The sequence below is a fragment of the Salvelinus namaycush genome, chromosome 7 (assembly GCF_016432855.1).
Source record: "Salvelinus namaycush isolate Seneca chromosome 7, SaNama_1.0, whole genome shotgun sequence".
Classification (NCBI taxonomy): domain Eukaryota; kingdom Metazoa; phylum Chordata; class Actinopteri; order Salmoniformes; family Salmonidae; genus Salvelinus; species Salvelinus namaycush.
This window is the reverse complement of record NC_052313.1, coordinates 21,900,175-21,921,108: the sequence shown is the minus strand read 5'-3', so window position 1 is coordinate 21,921,108 and position 20,934 is coordinate 21,900,175. Positions and strand designations below refer to the sequence as shown.

The 20,934-nt window shown below is 43.6% G+C and overlaps 1 protein-coding gene across 1 annotated transcript in view; it reads left to right on the top strand.

Annotated features, from left to right (window-relative positions):
• The window catches only part of myo3a (myosin IIIA), a 64,040-nt gene that overhangs the window by 24,042 nt on the left and 19,064 nt on the right, over positions 1–20,934 (top strand). Inside the window, exons 5-19 of the mRNA XM_038997242.1 lie at positions 504–580; positions 2,242–2,387; positions 6,694–6,759; positions 7,160–7,315; positions 9,326–9,367; positions 12,786–12,885; positions 14,177–14,293; positions 15,627–15,731; positions 15,860–15,943; positions 16,116–16,318; positions 17,253–17,351; positions 17,477–17,591; positions 18,910–19,036; positions 19,956–20,166; positions 20,472–20,619. Of these exons, the coding sequence (XP_038853170.1) occupies positions 504–580; positions 2,242–2,387; positions 6,694–6,759; positions 7,160–7,315; positions 9,326–9,367; positions 12,786–12,885; positions 14,177–14,293; positions 15,627–15,731; positions 15,860–15,943; positions 16,116–16,318; positions 17,253–17,351; positions 17,477–17,591; positions 18,910–19,036; positions 19,956–20,166; positions 20,472–20,619 (1,796 nt within the window). The remainder of the gene's footprint in view (positions 1–503; positions 581–2,241; positions 2,388–6,693; positions 6,760–7,159; positions 7,316–9,325; positions 9,368–12,785; positions 12,886–14,176; positions 14,294–15,626; positions 15,732–15,859; positions 15,944–16,115; positions 16,319–17,252; positions 17,352–17,476; positions 17,592–18,909; positions 19,037–19,955; positions 20,167–20,471; positions 20,620–20,934) is intronic.

Below are 20,934 nucleotides of genomic sequence, written 5' to 3'. Positions count from 1 at the left end.
GTTTGGGTGTGTGTGTGTGTGTGTGTGTGTGTGTGTGTGTGTGTGTGTGTGTGTGTGTGTGTGTGTGTGTGTGTGTGTGTGTGTGTGTGTGTGTGTGTGTGTGTGTGTGTGTGTGTGTGTGTGTGTGTGTGTGTGTGTGTGTGTGTGTGTGTGTGTGTGTGTGTGTGCATGCGTTTGTGCACACGTCTGTTTTCGTTCAATGTCACCAGTGACCGCACCATCATGGCTAACAGAGTGGGTTTGGAATTTCGTTTACCTCATCCATCCCAGCTGGAATATGAATAGCACTTCACTCTTTGACCCTATGACAGCTCATCATCGGAACCAGCTGCTCTGGTTTCTGTCTGATGGACATGAGATGAAAAAATCATTATATTGCTTTAAATGAATGCTCCTGTCTATAGATGTCCTATGTAACTGAACTGTGCTGTCCCGATGTATACAGCCGTTCATACTGTGGATCCTATCTAATTGAGCTATGTTGTCCTTGTGTCTTTGTGCAGGTGTTTCGGCCCAGTTGACGAACACTCGTCTTCGTAGGAACACCTCAGTGGGAACACCTTTCTGGATGGCGCCAGAGGTAGGCCTCATTCCTTTTACCTCGATAGACACTTACACAGCACCCAACACTGGACCTGTAGAAAGAATGCTGACTTTTGTTGACCTTGATAAGTAGAATTTATTTATTTGACCTTTATTTAACTAGGCAAGTCAGTTAAGAACGTATTCTTATTTACAATGAAGGCCTACCCTGGCCAAACCCGGACGACACTGGGTCAATTGTGTGCCGCTATGAGACTCCCAATCACAGCCGGTTGTGATACAGCCTGGATTCAAACCAGGTTGTCTGTAGTGACGCCTCTAACACTGAGATGCATTGCCTTAGACCGCTGCGCCACCCGGGAGCCCCGAATAAGAACCAAATCTCACCTGAGTGTTGGCCTCTGACCAGCTACTCAATGTTTTTGTCTGTCACAAGACACTTGGCTGGCTCACACCACAACATGATGCTGAAGATGACCTGGTTAGAACAGCCGTCCTTCTTTTTTTACATGACTTTTACATCCACTTTGCAAACGTATTTGGTGTTAACTCATGCGGAGAAATGGCATTTTACATAACGTTTACATAGAGTATAGCTAATGACATTAGATTCGGAGGTGGATGTCCTTTCAGGTGGACCATTTGAGTAATAAAATACTTAAAAAAAAAAACAACGTACAGAACACCGAACAGACACAGAGAGAGGAGTGCGGCAGATAGTCGATAGGCTATCGTAAGGCTTCTCTGCCAGTTTTGGAAGTTTTTTACGAAGGGTTGGATGGTACCTACTGTGCTTTGTTGGAAAAAGATAAGAGTACCTCAAATGAAGTGGATTTGAGTTGAGGGTAAGGCAAGATGGATTCTAATGTATCTGCTTGGCTCGTCTTGTTGTCGTAAATGTTGAATATTCTTCATGACTGTTGAGATGAAGATTCCGTATTGCTCACGGTTTCTTGTTATTCATGTGAGTTGTTCATGACACTACTCTTCATCTGTGTTTGTGCGTGTGTACTGTGCTGTGGTGTGCATTCTGCACGTTAATGTGTACTTCATTATGTTCATGTGACATTTTGTCATTTAGAATATTTATTTCTGGGACCCTTGTTGATAAAGGTGTCTTAATGATGTTGTAATTGTTATGTTTGGACAATATTATGCATTTGTTGAGTCCGCTACTAAAGTATGTACCTTGGGAATGATTACTGTTGTTTCCCTGCAGGTGATTGAGGTGTCTGGGTGTGGATTTAACTGTGTGTATCGATGCTCTGTCTGTGTACGTACCGTATGTGTCTCCTATGGGGAGATCTATTTTGTTAGTGGGATGCCATTTCGGCCTAAGGATATTGTTGATGGCGGTGTTTGTGTGTGTGTGTGTGTGTGTGTGTGTGTGTGTGTGTGTGTGTGTGTGTGTGTGTGTGTGTGTGTGTGTGTGCGTGCGTGCGTGCGTGCGTGCGTGCGTGCGTGCGTGCGTGCGTGCGTGCGTGCGTGCGTGCGTGCGTGCGTGCGTGCGAGTGTCCTATCTGTACAATATTCCCTGTAGATGCCTGCAGCAGTTGTTGATAAAGGTGTGCCCGTAACTCCCAAGACACTCTCAGTAATATTCTCCTTAGAAAAGCTTTTTGAAACTATTAGAAAGACAGACTGCATTTTCCTGCTGCTAATCGTAATGAGGGTGTGTGCGCGTGTCTCCATCTACAGGTTATAGCGTGTGAGCAGCAGTTGGACTCCACGTATGACGCTCGCTGTGACGTCTGGTCCCTGGGCATTACTGCCATAGAGCTGGGAGATGGAGACCCGCCCCTCTCCGACCTCCATCCAATGAGAGCTCTCTTCAAAATCCCCAGGTCAGGCTCCTATAACTGCACATTTAACCATCTTGGGATTGAACCGGGGTTTTCAGTGCAAGATATCCAACAGAGAAGGAAGTAATTGCCTAACTCACTGAGCTAAAGGCTAGGCGTTAGCTATGAGAGCTAACATCTGTTGTTAGATATCAGACAACGAGACGTTATTGCAACAACTAACATCAGCCTAGCAATCTAACTACTACACAGATGGCAGCTGTGGTGGCTATTCATAATGATAAATGTCCATTGGGGTAGGGGCAGGGTAGATGTCTGTTGAGGGGTGGTAGAAAGTCAGGGGGGGGGCAGGGGGAGCAGGTAGCTAACTAGTGGTGGCTATTCAGCAGCCTGATGGTCTGGGGGTAGAAGCTATTGGCCAGTCTTAGTTTTAGCCATAATGCTCCTGTACTGCCCGCATTTGAGTGATGAAAACGGGGAGAACAGGCCGTGGCGAGGCTGAGGTCCCTGATGATCTTCTTGGCCTTCCTGCGACACCTGGTGTTGTAGGTGTCCTGGAGGGCAGGCAGTGTGCACACAATGGCGCATTCGGCTGAGCATACCACCCTCTGAAGAGCCATGCGGTCAACGGCGGTGGAGTTGCCGTACCAAGCTGTGATGCAGCCTGACAGTATGCTCTCGATGGTGCTCCTGTAGAACACTGTGAGGGCCCTTCATACACAAAAGAGCAACACAATCATCACAACTAGGTTTTATGCACGCCTAGTCTATATCATATGCAGCAATCATATGTCCATTACTGCGCTTTTCAGTTGGTAGAATAGAACGTCAAAGTAGGGCAGTGCAGGCGGTTTGGACTGCAATTTACAAAACCATTTGCACTCTACAGTTCTGTAGCCAGCGAGACGAATTGGCCTTCCATACAACTGTCTGTGGGGCTTGGATCTGTCAGAAGGCAAAATGAATAGATAGCTTTCTTTTGCATTACAGCAGCTTAGACGTACCACCTCTCTCTGCTGTTTACTGTGATCCTCCTCTTTCTGTTGATACATAGGGAGGAATCTAGATCATCTTTTTCCTCCTCTGCCCCCACTGTGTTGGGGGCGGAGGAGGTGAATGGTTATTGATTACTGTCATTGGTCTTCAGGTTGTGAGGCGGGTGCACAAGCGCTCATCACCGCTGTCATCTTGACGCCACAACATTTTGTCCATCTCCACCCTACCACTGTGTGCGCCGACACACAGAGGCACACACACACGCCTCACTAGACTGGAAAAATTGCACATTGCAAATGACAAAAGAGTAGCTTCCTCTCTATTCTTTCTTTCACCTCTCTCTCTCTCTCTCTCTCTCTCTCTCTCTCTCTCTCTCTCTCTCTCTCTCTCACTCTCTCTCTCTCTCTCTATCTCTCTTTCTCTCTATCTCTCTTTTTCTCTCTCTCTCTCTCTCTCTCGCTCTCTCTCTCTATCTCTCTCATTCTTGCTATGACCCTCTCTGTCTAAAAACACACACACACACACAAAGGCCATTCTCTCAGCTCCCCCCTCTGTTGTTAGTGTACTCTTTGCCTTGGAGGTTTTTTGCTCCAGAGCAGTCATCATCACACAGCTTTCTCTGAATCTTTGTGACTGCTGTTACAAGAGCTGCAGGCTCTCTCCACACACTTCCCTCACACTCCTCTTTCACCATGCTGGCCAGGATCTCCATTGAGAAACCATGTTAAATGGACAAAATTCAATAGATTCAGTGGGATGATTGCCACTGACTTTTGTATTTTTGGTTGCCAAAATTCCCTTATCCTTTGTTTTGCCAACACTCTACATCCAACGCTGTCCTGTCATGCCAGCAGACAGGCTAGTATACAAGTAATCAAACACATTGAGGAGGTTTGTAAATGCATTTTCACTAATGCATTCAAATGGGCCTTGAGTTCAACAGTGATTCATTTCATTCTCTTACTCACACACTAGTGACCAGCGGAGGTACGCGCTGTGTTTTTGCTTGAAGTGCTGTCCCCATTTAATAGCCATGATGACATCACCCAAGATGTCCGGAAGCTGTTCCTCCACTGGATTATGGCTAGGGAACCTGTGTTCAGGATTATCCCGGTTTGATCCCAGAGAGAGCAGTTCTGCCAACACTCCCTCTGGCCTGGCACTGCCTAGCAGTGACCCAGCCAGATAAGGGACGGGAACAGACCCCAGGTCAAGTCTAAAATACACACTACACATGCAGGCAAACATACACACACAAAATATGTCCCAGCATACAGTGCATGTCCAAAATACATGAATTTAGGTGAAGGAAGGGTCAAAGGAACACTTCAGTTTGTCCCCATAGGGGACCCCTTGTTTGATGCTAGGTAAAAGCCTTTACAGAGGGTTCTACCTGAACCCACTATGTAGGGTTCTCATAGAACCCCCTGTAAATGGTTCTACCTAGAGCTCTCTATGAATGGTTTAACCGAGAACCCTTTTATCTTCTTCCTAGAACCCTCTATGAACAGTTCCACCAGCCTTACTAGCCTTTAAAATGTCATTATTTATGACAATATATTACATATATCATAAGGCCTTTATTTGAGAGCCTAATTATACCCTAACACTTGCCTAGTTAAATAAAGTTAAAAATATGTTTTTTTTATTAACACAGTGGTGTTAGGAAACTCCTGGTTTACAGGCCACATCAGGCCTGCAAGTCACATTATGCTGGCTTGCAAAGTGATGTTTAATTAGTTTTGGAATCCAACCAGAGTTAGGATATCCAACAAGTGGAATTTTGTAGGGAAGATTGACTATTGAGAATACCTCAATCAATCATCTTAACTGGAACAACCATCTAGAACAACCATCTCAGTAACAGGTGCAATAAGTCCAACTACTAACAGATTGGATTAGTTTAGAATAATTCATGCTATTTTTCTGTGTGTAGCATAAAATGTATCAATGTACATGCAAAAACACAGACATTAAACAAACCATTTTGAAAACCACCCTGCAAAAGAGTATGCTAGGAAATCTGTAGAACCATTCTTGCCTTCCAAAGAGTCCTTCTTGCCTACTAAAGAATCATCAAAGAGCCCTTTCTTCCAAAAACGGTTCTTAGGATGACAAAGGTTCTAGGTGGAACCCTGTACCTTACAAAGAACCGCTGTCTTCCATAAAGGGTTCTTCAGATCAAAACGGTTCTTGGTAAAACCCCATACCTCCGCAAATAACCCTTTTGGAACCCACCGCCTGTGGAGGAGGAGAAGAAAGATACAGGGGTGTATAGGAATGGTCCAAATGTTTCCCGGAATAACACATTTTAAACACATTGAGTAGGTTGTACTAATAACACAGATCAATTAGTTGCATGAGAATTGTATGAGATATGATGAGCTCGTTTGACCACCGCTATTATCTTGACTCAATATTATTGATGGCTGCGTCCTTTTACAATTGTCAAAACCCTTTAGTCTCTCACCAGTATATCCCTACAGTCCTTGTTTCCTCTCAGCTCTTAGATTCCACATTCAGCTCCAGTATCCAGGTCTAGAAAGCAGATGTTTGACTTTCCCCTCCCCACAGCTTCTCCAGACCTGTTTGTCTTCCAGATAAGAATTCATTTTAATAGTGGGAGCGTTGGCAGAACAGAGTCCATTTAAATGTCTGACACACACTCTGTCTATATGGGGTGTGAACTAAGTGTGATAACCAGGAGATGTATGCCCTCCCGTTACAGCAATGAATCGCTGTCGTTGCGGACGTGAAAAGGCCCCGCTGCATTAGCGAGTCAATATCAACTCTTACATCCTGTGCCAAGCACCCTCTTATAAAGAGACACTTTAAACAGGACAGGGAATTATAGCAAATTAGCGTTATTGTTCCTTAGTGGGTGAGGTCTTGTCTTGTCAGGGTTGGGGAGCTAACTACAGTGTCTGGCTGTATTTGCTTGTTAAAGGACAACTTTTTTGTATTCATTATGGTTACTTTGAGATTGGAGTAGAAAGTCTGCATAATGGGCATAATGTCTTATAACTGTGTTATATCCCGATTGGCATAACACCTGTCAACATTTTGATGGTCCCATGACAAGTTTATGTCAGCATTCTGCAAGTACAACCTGGTGTTGTTTAGGTTCGAAATCATTTGTTGGTGTTTTTCACCGAAATGCTTAGATCCAAGTGGCCTTAAAGTTTCCCTATGTGAGTGTCAGGCTTAACGTTGAGATTTCTCTTGGTATCTGAAATGAAGCACAGTGTTAACATTTCATTCCATCATCCTGCTCCCAGCCGTAGCCTCTGTTCTCCTCCCAGTCTGTGTAATTCACATTTTATCTTATCTTTTGATGATTTCCCCCGTACAGAAACCCTCCCCCTACCCTGTACCAGCCGGAGCTGTGGTCGGACCACTTTAACGACTTCATCTGCAAGTGAGTTTAATGGGAGCTGTGTGTGTGTGTATGTTATGTGTCTGTTGGTGTGTGGGTGCGTGTGTGCATGCATTTGTGTGCTTGTGTGTGTGTGTGTGTGTGTGTGTGTGTGTGTGTGTGTGTGTGTGTGTGTGTGTGTGTGTGTGTGTGTGTGTGTGTGTGTGTGTGTGTGTGTGTGTGTGTGTGTGTGTTGTTGCTAATTACAGAGCACAAAAGTGTAAACATTCCCTCTCATTTACAGGCCAAAATACTTGCTTTATTATCCTCTTCAGATTTGCTCGTCATACACCATTCACCCCCTAAAATAGAAGCATGAATCAGAGTATCACAATGTTCAGTTGCTGATTGCAAGGCCCAGAGCATCAGTAACATTCTCCCTGTCCAACTGTCTCACCCACAGATGTCTGATCAAGGACTTTGAGCTGAGGCCTAATGTTCTAGACCTGCTCCAGCATGTGTTCATCAAACAGATTGTAGGCCGAGAGAGGATCCTGCAGAAACAGCTGATGGAACTCATAGACCTCAACCAGCAGATAGGAACCACTGGGAAGACAAGGTACCGTCATGATGCAGATGACCTCTGTTAGACAATGGTAGAAAGATAAAAGCTACAAAGGCCCCACATAGCACTATGTATTCAGGATCCAACTGACCTTTGCATTAAATGACTGTCTCGCCTTGTTCACCAACTACTTCTCAGATAGAGTTCAGTGTGTCAAATCGGAGGGTCTGTTGTCCGGACCTCTGGCAGTCTCTATGGGGGTGCCACAGGGTTCAATTCTCGGGCCGACTCTTTTTTCTGTATATATCAATGATGTCGCTCTTGCTGCTGGGGATTCTCTGATCCACCTCAACGCAGACGACACCATTCTGTATATATCTGGCCCTTCTTTGGACACTGTGTTAACAAACCTCCAAACAAGCTTCAGTGCCATACAACACTCCTTCCGTGGCCTCCAACTGTTTTTAAATGTTAGTAAAACTAAATGCATGCTCTTCAACTGATTGTTGCCCACACCCGCCCGCCTGACTAGCATCACTACTCTGGACGGTTCTGACTTAGAATATGTGGACAACTACAAATACCTAGGTGTCTGGTTAGACTGTAAACTCTCCTTCCAGACTCACATTAAGCATCTCCAATCCAAAATTACATCTAGAATCGGCTTCCTATTTTGCAACAAAGCATCCTTCACTCATGCTGCCAAACTTACCCTCGCAAAATTGACTCTCCTACTGATCTTTTACTTCGGCGATGTAATTTACAAAATAGCCTCCAACACTCCACTCAGCAAATTGGATGTAGTCTATCACAGTGCCATCCGTTTTGTCACCAAAGCCCCATATACTACCCACCACTGCGACCTGTATGCTCTAGTTGGCTGGCCCTCACTACATATTAGTTGCCAAACCCACTGGCTCCAGGTCATCTATAAGTCTTTGCTAGGTAACGCCCCGACTTATCTCAGCTCACTGGTCACAATAGCAACAGCCACCCGTAGCACGTGCTCCAGCAGGTATATTTCACTGGTCATCCCCAAAGCCAACGCTTCCTTTGGCCGCCTTTCTTTTCAGTTCTCTGCTGCCAATTACTGGAACGAATTGCAAAAATCCCTGAAGCTGGAGTCTTACATCTCCCTCTATAACTTTAAGCATCAGCTGTCAGAGCAGCTTACCGATCACTGTACCTGTACACAGCCAATCTGTAAATAGCACACCCAACTACCTCATTCCCATGTTGTTATTTATCCTCTTGCTCTTTTGCACCCCAGTATCTCTACTTGCACATCATCATCTGCACATCTATCACTCCAGTGTTAATGCTAAATTGTAATTATTTGGCCTCTATAGCCTATTTATTGCCTTACCTCCCTACTCTTCTACATTTGCACACACTGTACATTGATTTTTATTGTGTTATTGACTGTACGTTTGTTTATGTGTAACTCTGTGTTGTTGTTTTTGTCGCACTGCTTTGCTTTATCTTGGCCAGGTCGCAGTTGTAAATGAGAACTTGTTCTCAACTGGCCTACCTGGTTAAATAAAGGTGAAATAAAAGAAAACAAAAAACGTATGGAACATTCTAGAAACTCCTTCCATATGAATGTCATAATGTATTTCATAACATCTCCCTGTTGGCCATGTAGACCTATTCTTATATAACCGTGCATGTTTGACATGTCATAGTACAATCATGTTACTTGTTATCTACAAAAGGGACCCATGCCGTGATCCAACGTGAACATGTAGTGGATTTATTTCATCTTAACTTTCAAACTCAAGCTTCACCTACTCCACACAGTACTTTATGTTCTATTGCATTCTATTACGTTCCTACTGGTTGCACAACTGTCTGCCGTTGGAGGAGATAGGCATTATCTTTACTTGGATGTGGATGTAGACAGTAATCCAAATTGCACATCAGCTGGATATTGGGTCACCTTCAGGCTCAACGTTTCACCAGTGACTGAATGTTGGGCCCCTGAAGCCCAGATATGAAGTTCAACCACTGCAACTACATGCCATATCCTGCTTATGAACTGTAATGTTATTTCTGTCATTTAAGCCATCATGGAAAGACAGACAGAAGCACAGACAGTAACGACAGGTAGGGGATATGAATGCCCTAGTAGGGGTTGTAGGGGTAGCTAGTTACCTGCCCACTTATTTTGTCTAATCAAAGCCCTAACTGTAGACTGTAGTTTGTAGCCTACCCACAACCCAGCACTTTGCTGAAATCAAGTCATTGTGCTGTGTCTAGATGATTGTTGTCGACATCTAAGGATGACACTGTCATCCTTGTGTTCCAGATGTGTTTTAGTCAGGCTAGACCCTTTCGAGAGCAGACGTGTTGTTCGTTTCTCCTTCTTCTGTTTCATGTCTGACTTTGACTGTAGTTTTTACAACCTACACCCATGTTTTAACAAATCAAACCTCTGTATGACCCATCAAATAGCGTGAAAAATGACATTGTCACAGCTTTACTGACTTTATTGTCCCCATAGGGAAATTGTGTTGCACTGTCATGTAAAGTGGCGTTTAATTACAAAACAAATTGACAATACAATTTTCCTAACAGTTACATAGCAATAAAAAGAGGCTGGCCTTACTGGGTGGATAGGAACATTAGCCCAAGCTATTTAGGAGGGATATCACACCTGGCACAAATGATTGTCTAGTTCCGTTTTTCCTGCCGAGGGGTGCCCTATACCCGCACCCAGAGGGGACTAGTTCAAAGTCCGGGTACAGGGGGTGGCTTGGGTCTAAAATTATTTTGTGAGCCTTGCAGAGGGCCCTGACCTTAAAGATCTCATCCAGGCCTGTCTGTTTGACTCCAAGTACCTTACTTGCTGTGGTGATAATCCTTGTCAAAATATTTCTCTGACTGACAGTGGCATTGCCAAACCAACAAACAATACAAACAGTTGAAATACTCTCAATGAAAGATTTGTAAAACAGAGTCAGTATAGTACAGTCAACATTAAAAGATCCCAGCCTTTTGAGAAAGTACAGTCTCTGTTGACTCTTTTTGTAGATCAGGTCTGTACATTTACTCCATTGAAGCTTATTGTCCAAGAGGACACCCAGCTATTTGTATTCCTCTACAATCTCTATGTTCTGACCTCTGATAGATGTTGCAGAGGTAGGTGTTGTACACTTCCTGAAGTCTATGCACATCTCTTTGGTCTTGTTGGTATTCAGGACTAAGTGTGATTCGTCACACCACTCTACAAAGTCATTTAGGACCGGGCCATGGTGTTCCTCGTCATCATGCAACAGGCTGATCAAGGCAGTGTCATCAGCGAACTTAACAAGGTGTCTGTCAGGATGGGAACTAGTACAACTATTAGTGTACATGGAGAGCCTGTGTTGGTGGTGCGTATGTCTGACACGTGGGGACCTATTTTGACCCGCTGTGACCGTTGGCTCAGGAAGTCCAACAGCCAATAAAACAGCCCCATATCTAAGGAGAAGTCCCGAATGAGTCTCTGTGCCAGAATGTAAGGCTGGATTGTGTTGAAGGCAGAAGAAAAGTCAACAAACAAAACCCTGACATGGGATTTGGCACCCTCTAGATGTCTATAGACCATGTTGAGGAGTATAAGAATGGCATCATCAACTCCTCTACTGGGCTGATAAGCAAACTGAAACGGGTCGAGGAGTTTCTGGGTGGCGCTGAGAACATGACTTTTCACAATTTTCTCAAGGCACTTCGTTACTAAGGATGTCAAGTCATTCAGCACAGAGGGATTAGATGCTTTAGGAATGGGTATAATTATTGAGTTTTTCCACAATACTGGCACGTGTTGCTGGTCAAGCGAGGATTGGATTTTTTTTGAAAAAACACCAGCCAAGGGGCGGCAGGTAGCCTAGTGGTTAGAGCGTTGAACGAGTAACCGAAAGGTTGATCGAATCCCCGAGCTGACAAGGTAAAAATGTGTCATTCTGCCCCTGAACAAGGCAGTTAACCAACTGTTCCTAGGCCGTCATTGTAAATAAGAATTTGTTCTTAACTAACTTGCCTAGTTAAATAAAGGTTCAGTTAAAAAAAAGAATTCAGCACCATTTTATAATCAGGTTTAGCACAATCAGCCAGTAGAGTCAGACAACGTGGAGTAAGACATGTCGTGGCACCACAAGGCAGGGAGGGAAAAGACAGGAAAAGGAGCTACTAGCCGGTTAGACACAATAACAATAGGATCAGTGGGGACCAGCAATTTATTTGTTTAAGAGTTGGTCAAGCTCTGTTGTGGTCAGCCTCAACCTTTATCCACCTGGGGAGGTAAACTTGGAGTCGCACTCAAGAGAGGTGAAAGGACAAACAGGAGAGGAGGGACTGGACAGCCATGCAGCTAAATTGTCATCGTGGGCAAAAAGCTTGTGTAGAAGCACAGCTTGAATAGATCTAGATCAGGGCTCTACTACCCTGTTCCTGGAGAGCTAACGTCCTGTAGGTTTTTGGTCCAACCCTAATCTAGTGCACCTGATTGATTCTAATGATTAGCTGGTTGATAGACTGAGTCAGGTCAGTTATAACTGGGGTTGGAGTGAAAACCTACAGGATGGTAGTTTACAGTTTACAGTTTAGCTCTCCAGTAACAGGGTTTGGAGACCCCTGATCTAGATTGATTCGATCTAGATTGACTCAGTTACAGGAAAAAATAGTATAGTATAAATACTGTAGTATTACTATAGTAGTTATTCTAGTGTTTTTGCGGACTGTAGTACACTGTATTATTTACTGTAGTGTTTTTGGGGACGTTACTGTAATATTTACTAAAGTGTTTTTGTTTTATTATCTATGACATAGAAGTGGGGTCTTTCTCCTTGAGGAACCCTACTGGAGAAATACTAAAAGACCAATGTTCTATAACCTGTAGGTATGTAGGACTGGGGTCTGAACAGATAGTTCAGTCCTTCTGCTCTTTTCTATAATTTGTATGGAACACAATATGCTCTATATTGGCATGTACTATAGGTTTCTCACTTACGGGTGGTCCAAATTTTAATATTGGTGGAGGGGAATGGGCAGAGTATATGCAAATAAAATACTGTAATATAGTTTTTAAAAACTGCATTGTTTTTGCGGACTGTAGTGTTTAGCAAACTAGTATACTGTAGTATTTACTATAGTATTCTACAGTATACTACAAAACGATATAGTAAGTACTACACATGATCGAGGAATACTAGTGTGTAGTATAGTAATCTACAGTGTACTACAGTTTACTACAGCATTCTATAGTAAGTACTGTAGTATTCTATAGTAAACTGTAGTATTTTTATGTGGGAGTGTGTGGATGTGGGAGATGTGTTTAATTTAAGTAGATAGAAAGTAAAAAGAGAAAAAGGAGTCAAGGTGTTGCAGTTTTAAGAAAATAACATTATAGAGGAACGTAATGTGAAGCCATTGTTAAATGCTGGATTAATCTACTGCAATCACGTATCAGCTATGTTGTTGTTATAAGTTAGTTGTTTAGATGCAACTAGTTGCTTTAGACTTTATACTGCATCCTGTGTTGTAGGCATGAGCGCATCCACACCAAGAAAGGTGGTCAAATGATGTCATCAAGCCCCACCCCCGACGAAGTGGATGACCTTGTCAGCCTGGAAGTACTTGATGAGGTAAGAGATGAAATTAGCTGAAGATATCGGACATCTATTATCAACACGGTAGTAGCTTCCCCTTAGCCGATAGGTGGAATTGTTAGCCATATTGCTCAACTCTAGCCAATCCTTTCAGATCCACACAAAAAATGGAATCGTCTTTGTGTTAATCAGTGTCAAGGTGGTTATATTTTATTCTCACTCTGTATTAATAACCTAGGTCAGGGAGGGGCAACTGGTGGCCGACTTCCCATTTTGTAGGCCCATGGATACATTTCCCAAAACTGAAGCAACTTTCTTTTTTTTACCGCTTAGGGCCCCCAAAAGGCTAGGGCCGCTCTGACTGCATGTGTGGGTATGGATGTGGGTACACAGACCCATGAGCCACTTCAGCTCCTCATGATGAGTTCAGATTTTTTGTTGCCTCCATCCCCATCAAAGCTGCCATACCTGACCTACACTCTTATGAAAAAAAAAGGTTCCAAAAGGGTTCTTCGGCTGTCCCCATAGGAGAACCCTTTTTGCTTCCAGATATAACGCTTATGTGTTCTTTTAGGGTTTCTGTAGAAAGGGATTTACCTGGAACCCAAAAGGGTTCTACCTTGAACCCAAAATTGTTCTTTAAATGGTTATCCCATGGGCACAGCCAAAGAACCCTTTTAGGTTCTAGATAGCACCATTTTTTCTATGAGTGTAGGTTACTGATAACCACCCACAGTTTAAGTTAGGACAGTGTTTCCTCTCAGAATTACGTCCCTCTAGTCTCTACACCGGTATTAAATTAATATACTGTAGAAGCAAAATAGCAATATTTGTACCAAACACATTTAGGGTGATTTATCAAAGCTGAGTACTCCATTGACATTTTGAAACATACAAATTGCTCAGTCGCCTCGGGATATTTCTGCCCATTCTTCTACATGGCTGGTTTAGTTTATATCCTAGTCTGGGCCCGAGGGAGGGTGTGGAAACAGAATGTATGATCTGAGCACAATGCCTAATGGAATCAAGGTGGAGATGATGAACGGAACTGAGTCCAGATTCTCATATTCATGTAAACAACGACAGTGTACATTTGTTACGTTGCATAATGCTTATTTACGCTGACAGATATATTGCCAACTTGCCAGCGTACCGTAAGCAATCCTAATAAGTGTTGAAGCTTACTGCAATGTTTCCTCAGTAATCATTGCTCTGCACCGAGGCCCTCGTCAAATGATACTGAAATACTGTGATGACGTTTCTTCAAACATCAATTATTACCTTTGAATGTCACAATACTGAATGCGCACGTTTGATCTCTTCCCAGAATTCAGTCACAGAGCAGCTTCAGAGGCGCTATGCCAAGGACCAGATCTATACCTACGTTGGAGACATCCTCATTGCAGTTAACCCGTTTCACAAGATGGAGCTGTATAGCCCACAGGTGTGTGTATTTGTGTGTGCGATGTGTGTTTGTCTGTCTGTGTGTATTCCTGTGAGCGTGTGTGTTAATGTGGTCAAACAGACACTACTGAATGTACCCAACCGTATCTCATTAGGACCTCAGTGCCCCATTTCCTCTTTCCCTTCCACGCTCCCGCTCCCGCTCCCGCTCCCGCTCCCGCTCCCGCTCCCGCTCCCGCTCCCGCTCCCGCTGTCTCTCTCTCTCTCTCTCTCTCTCTCTCTCTCTCTCTCTCTCTCTCTCTCTCTCTCTCTCTCTTTCTCTCTCTCTCTCTCTCTCTCTCTCTCTCTCTCTCTCTCTCTCTCTCTCTCTCTCCCCCCCCTTCCACTGGCCACACTTTTCCATTTATCACACGGTTTCTTCACTACCTCTCTTTTTAGAGTTTATACAGTTCTGGAAAAATGTTACTTGTCTTACTGAACTGCTGATGTTTTTGTAATTGAACCCTTCAAGACAAAATGCCATGATACTATTGTTAAGTTGTATTGTCCATTGTGGCATGTTGTACATAATTAAACGAGTCATTACTTAGAATAGTAGCAACTGCACTGATGAGTGTTTGTCTTGCACTATAATGGGAATAAACACATTTTTGAAAATTGCTTGAAGAGATTCTCCGGTACTTTTGTATACTTTCTAGCCAGTAGTTCTGAAAATAGTTCTGAAAGTAGCGCTCAAGAGCCAGAAGTGGTACCACGTCATCGCTCTCAAGTTTCAAGTTTTATTAGTCATATGTATGGTATACACATGGTATACACCGTCCAACGAAATGCTTACCTGCGGGTTCCTTCTCAACAATGCAACAACAATTAGAATTCATAAAAGGAATATGAACATAAAGTAAATGGCTCACTCTCGCTCTGCTGTGTGTGCATGATGTGCCTCTTGCTAGCTGTCCCTCAATTGGTGAGGGGCTGAAGCTCATTGGTTGAACTCGAGTTGCTAGGGGGCTGGCCCACGTGTGGGAAAATCTAAAGAAAATGTCATTATCTTCCAGAAAACAGTTGCTTTCAAACTAGGGATTTCGTGGCTAATTGATGTAAGATCGTAATTATGCTCATAGATTAGGCATGTATGAACTACACAATGACACAACCAGCTCAAAGAGGGAGGTTTAAAAAAAATACATATTACGCTCCAAAGTTCCAGAGCATGTCTTTAATCTCTTTATCTTTTTGCTATACTAGAAGGCAGCTAGAAAGTTGTTGTATTTGATTCAGCCCATTTTAGCTGCATATAGTGTAGCTAACTTACTTGTTGGTATCAAATTCAAATGAAATCCCCTCACATGTGCCTTATCCTTTTCCTTGCACAGTACACAAAGATGTACATAGGAGCGAAACGCACCGCGAACCCGCCACACATCTTTGCTGTTGCTGACATAGCCTACCAGTCCATGGTGTCATACAACGCAGACCAGGTACACAAGTCCGTGTCAACTGTAATGTATGAATGATACAGTACGTTACACTATGTGCTGTACAAGCATAGCAACATGTCAGTAGACCAGAATACCATAGTAACTGGGGACTGGTTGTTTCTGTGCAGTGCATTGTTATCAGTGGAGAGAGCGGTGCAGGAAAGACAGAGAGCGCCCATCTATTGGTCGAGCAGCTCACAGTGCTTGGAAAGGTGAGATACGGTGGTAAGAATGACATAGAATGTAATTACGGCACTTCATGTTCACTTGTGACGGCAAACATGATACTCTGCCTGTTACAGTGCACCATTGCAGATCATGCTTTTATTGTTACTCATCGCTTAAAATGATATGTTTTTATGCTGATCGTCCACATCTTTGCAGGCCAATAATCGCTCACTCCAAGAGAAGATCCTATTGGTCAATAACTTGGTGGAGGCTTTTGGGAACGCATGCACCGCCATCAACGACAACTCCAGCCGCTTCGGGAAATACCTGGAGATGAAGTTTACCTGCGGGGGGACCGTTGTCGGAGCGCAAATCTCAGAATACCTCCTGGAGAAATCCCGCGTCGTACATCAGGCCACGTAAGACCCCTCAGACAGCTTCACTAAGGCATTCATATGGGCCTCATCTGACTGGCACATAGCCTTCATGTAATACGTATAAGGCATTCTTGTGACTTTCACATGACAACAACATTACGATTGTGGCCAGTGGCCAATTAATGTGTGTGTCCATCTATTTGCTCAAAAGTCATTACTTCTATAATTTCTTAGCAGCCTCTGGTCAAGAAGGGCAAGGGATAACTGGAAGATTCTTTTCTCTGTCCCTCTGAAGCTGGCGGAAGTGCCTTCCCACTGCAGTTTATTGCTCCTGTTGTATTATCCCATGACCAGGGAGTGCAGAGAGTAGAGTGAGAGCGGATAGCTTATTTCCTGTTTGATCAAAGGTTCTAGCTGTCGATGTCTCCTCATTGGGGCTTCAAAGGGTGACTTTTTGCTCTTGGTAAATAAATTCAGACTGAGGGTGAAGGATCGGTGCACTCTCTGAGAGTAATGTTGTCTGTCAGTTAACTATGTACCTACTGCCTAGATTCAAAGTGTCACTTCTCTCATGGGGTTATATTGTCTTAGGTGCCAAAAGTCGGTTTTCTTCTGGAATGGAAAAATATATGTGGGGGGAATAAAATTATGTTAAAATTAGTGGTTTAAATTCAACCATCATGAAGCCTATAATCGGATGTGATAAGTATTGCATGACAAATAGCTTTAAAACTGATGACAGTCTATCACAACTGACTTAACACAGCAGTCTAGATTAGCTTGGTTGCTTGCCAATTATGTGTTTTGGAGTACATCTTACTATGTCTTTGGCTTTTTATGAGATTGTAAATAGGCTTCTGGTAATCTTAGGCAACCATAGCTGACAGACTTGGATGGGATTAATATTCTTTGTGTTTCAATCATCAAACATATTCATATGTGATGACATATACCTGTCGTGTGACTGTCCTTACAGAGGTGAGAAGAACTTCCACATATTCTACTACATCTACGCTGGTTTAGCTGAGCGGAAGAAACTTGCCCACTACAAGCTATCAGACAGCAAAACCCCAAAGTAAGCCCCACAATTAACCTTCCTATCTCTCGTAACCCTATGCTTTCCCAAATACCCTACTTTGCTGCCTTCACCCCACCAATCATGACCTTATTTGTGGTTTATTTTCCTTTCTTCTGTCCCAGATATCTGTTCAACGAGCACATTAAATTGGGCCCTGACATAGTGAACAACACCTTCTACAAGGAGCAGTTTGACGCGGTGGAACAGTGTTTCAAAGTCATCGGCTTTACCCTGGAGGTACATACACTATAGTACATTGGCTTCATTGCTGATTCCTAAAGCAAAGAAAACCAACCTCCTGTCCAAAGGTTACACACACAACCGTTCTCAGTTAAAGCCTGGAGGATTTTTTACTAGGTTGCTCTCTATGTGGAGAGTGTCTTTGCCATGTCATGATGCTTTATAAAAATAAACAAAATGTATGTTTCGTCACAAATGGCTCCTATTTTATTGCCTTGGCTGTGAAAAGGGGAAATTATAATAAATGAGGAATTCAAAGGAGAGAAAAAAGAATTAATGTGCAGTAACTGATGTGAAATTTGCAAATGGCCATAAAGCAGTTCCAGGAAAAGAGGCCCATTCTGGTTGAACGGTCAAGAGAATGATTTCCAGTGTTGTTGTTAGCTGTCATATGAGTCAGTGTGGACTGTGGCATGATGCCTTGTACAGTTTGCAATTAGCAACATGGACACTGATGAAGCCCAAGGAAGTACCGTAAATAACTGATTGCCTCTGGGTTCCACAAGTCAATAGTACTTATCGTACATACAGTATAATCACTATAATCGCTAACCACTCTGCTAGTATGGCTACCTCCCATTCTCCTGTCTACCTTGCACATAAAGAAAGGGTGCATCTAAAGTGCATTTCTGATTTGGATTAAATGGATTCTGATTTGATTTTGATTCATTAGGATCCCCATTAGCTGACGCCAATGGCGTCCGGCACAAAACGGAAAAGACATTACAGACAAAATACTTTAGAATTTACAGACATTTAAAAACATTAACATGAATTGTGTGTGTGCGTGTGTGTGTGTGTGTGTGTGTGTGTGTGTGTGTGTGTGTGTGTGTGTGTGTGTGTGTGTGTGTGTGTGTGTGTGTGTGTGTGTGTGTGTGTGTGTGTGTGTGTGTGTGTGTGTGTGTATCTATCAGTTACACATACATGTCAGTACATACACACAAACAAGTAGTTCACATTGGGGGAGAGGTGTTTTAAACCGTGCTAGCTTTTGGATAGCAGCTCCCCATCAAGAGAGAGCAGAGTTATCACGAGTTTGTCGGTGTCATGTCAGTCTGAGTATAGTGACGTTAGGACACGGCATGTGACAGTGATGCCAAAGCCATCAAACAGACATGATGTAGGAATTCTGTCAGATTGTAGGCTACCAAGCCCCAATGCTATTAACTAGGTAGTTCCAATCGAACCACTGAATCTATGAAAAAGCCTTCAGATGAAATCTGCAAATGAGTATTCCATGACTTTGTATCAAAGTATAAATGTGTTATATTCTGAACAATAAGGTCAAGTTTAATCACACATTTTGAACCCTTAGGAGCTGGGCAGTGTGTACAGTACTCTGGCTGCTATCCTAAACTCAGGCGACATTGAGTTTGCCTCTGTGGCCTCCGAGCACCAAACCGACAAAAGCAACATCTCCAACATAGCAGTTCTGGAGAATGGTGAGACACAGACGCACAGTCCAGCACCTGGTGTGATGTAAAGCTAACATGACTCTCACCTCTTTCCCCGCTAATGCCCATTACCTCTACAGAGTGGCCAGCCTAGCGTGAACGCTGGAGACATAAAGCACTAAAGTATCTCCAACCTGTTTACATGCAGTCCCTTTAAATTCAGCTTGACACACCTGACATTAGTTGTGTTTGATGATTTTAATTTATCCCTATCTGAGAACCCTTTGAATAACCCTCTTTGGTTCCAGGTAGAACCCTTTTGGATCCAGGTAGAACCCTTTTGGGTTCCATGTAAAAACCCTTTCCATAGAGGGTTCTACATGAAACTCAAAAGGGTTCTCCTATGGGCACAGACGAATAACCCTTTTGGAACCATTTTTTCCCCCTAAGAGTGTGGTCTTCCATCTGTATCATGGTGTGAGAGCCAGTTATCTTATTTTACCAGCTGCAGTTTGAAGAAGTGTTATCTCGTTTTGATAAATGTGAATGTGCGTGTCTATGTCAGGGTGGCTGTATTCATGTCTGTGTGTATGTTGAGATTTGTGTCCTTGTTTATGTGGAGTGCCATGTATGGTTTTGTTTTGCTGATGGGCAAATGTGGGATATCTGCATCTTTTCTAATAGGACCTATTTTGTTTGACTATGTCTGGTTTATGTGTAAAGTACGTGTACAGGATATCTCTCTGAATGTGTACATTTTCATCATGTTTGCATACACATACAGTATATCGTCCCAACTATGTCCTCCCTGCTGCCTGTCTACACATACCGCATGTCTATATCATGTGCACGTTTTCTGTGTTGTCTCTGCAAATCTACATGCAAACGTCAATACCGCAGGGCCGTTTCTATGGTGACAACACCCAGTACCTCTATATTCTTTCCATCCCTGGGTTTCTCCCCACAGCGGCGTCGCTGCTGTGTATCCGTCCAGACGAGCTCCAGGAGGCCCTGACGTCCCACTGCGTAGTGGCCCGGGGCGAGACCATCGTCAGGCCCAACACGGTGGAGAAGGCCACGGAGGTGAGGGACGCCATGGGCAAGGCCCTATACGGCAGGCTCTTCAGCTGGATCGTCAACCGCATCAACACCCTGCTCCGACCCGACACACACCTAGGGTAAGAGAGCGTGTGTGTGTGTGTGTGTGTGTGTGTGTGTGTGTGTGTGTGTGTGTGTGTGTGTGTGTGTGTGTGTGTGTGTGTGTGTGTGTGTGTGTGTGTGTGTGTGTGTGTGTGTGTGTGTGTGTGTGTGTGTGTGTGTGTGTGTGTGTGCGGATGCCCTGAAAATGAACATAAACCTCACTAGTAGGTGCTAATCATAACGACTGTCATCATTATAAAACCTTCCTGATCTGTCTCTCTCCGCCTCATAGTCTCTAATACTCTTCCTTAATACCTAATCATTTCTGATCTCCCCCTGACAGAGAGGACGACAAGGGCCTGAACATTGGCATCCTGGACATCTTTGGCTTTGAGAACTTCAAGAGGAACTCGTTTGAGCAGCTCTGCATCAACATCGCCAACGAACAGATCCAGTTCTACTTCAACCAACACATATTCGCCTGGGAGCAGGTAGCCCATTCCTCCTTGTCGCTAACATAGTCGTCTCTCTCGGAAATAGTATGAATACTCATCTGAGTGTGCCTATGCCTCCAGGGAAGCATTTCAAAGCACTTGTCACCTTTGGATACGACTTGATTTCCATTTAAATAGTGATAATGCATCGTGGTTTGTCACCTGGCTCTTTAACAGAGTGCGTAACGGGTGAAATATCCTTCCGCTTGTATTTACGATGGGGAAAGGGTTGACAATTCCCTAGCCGTGGTCTCTGGGGTGCGCTTTTGCCTCGGGCAGAGAATGGTTTGCTCATGTTAAATGCTTTAGTCT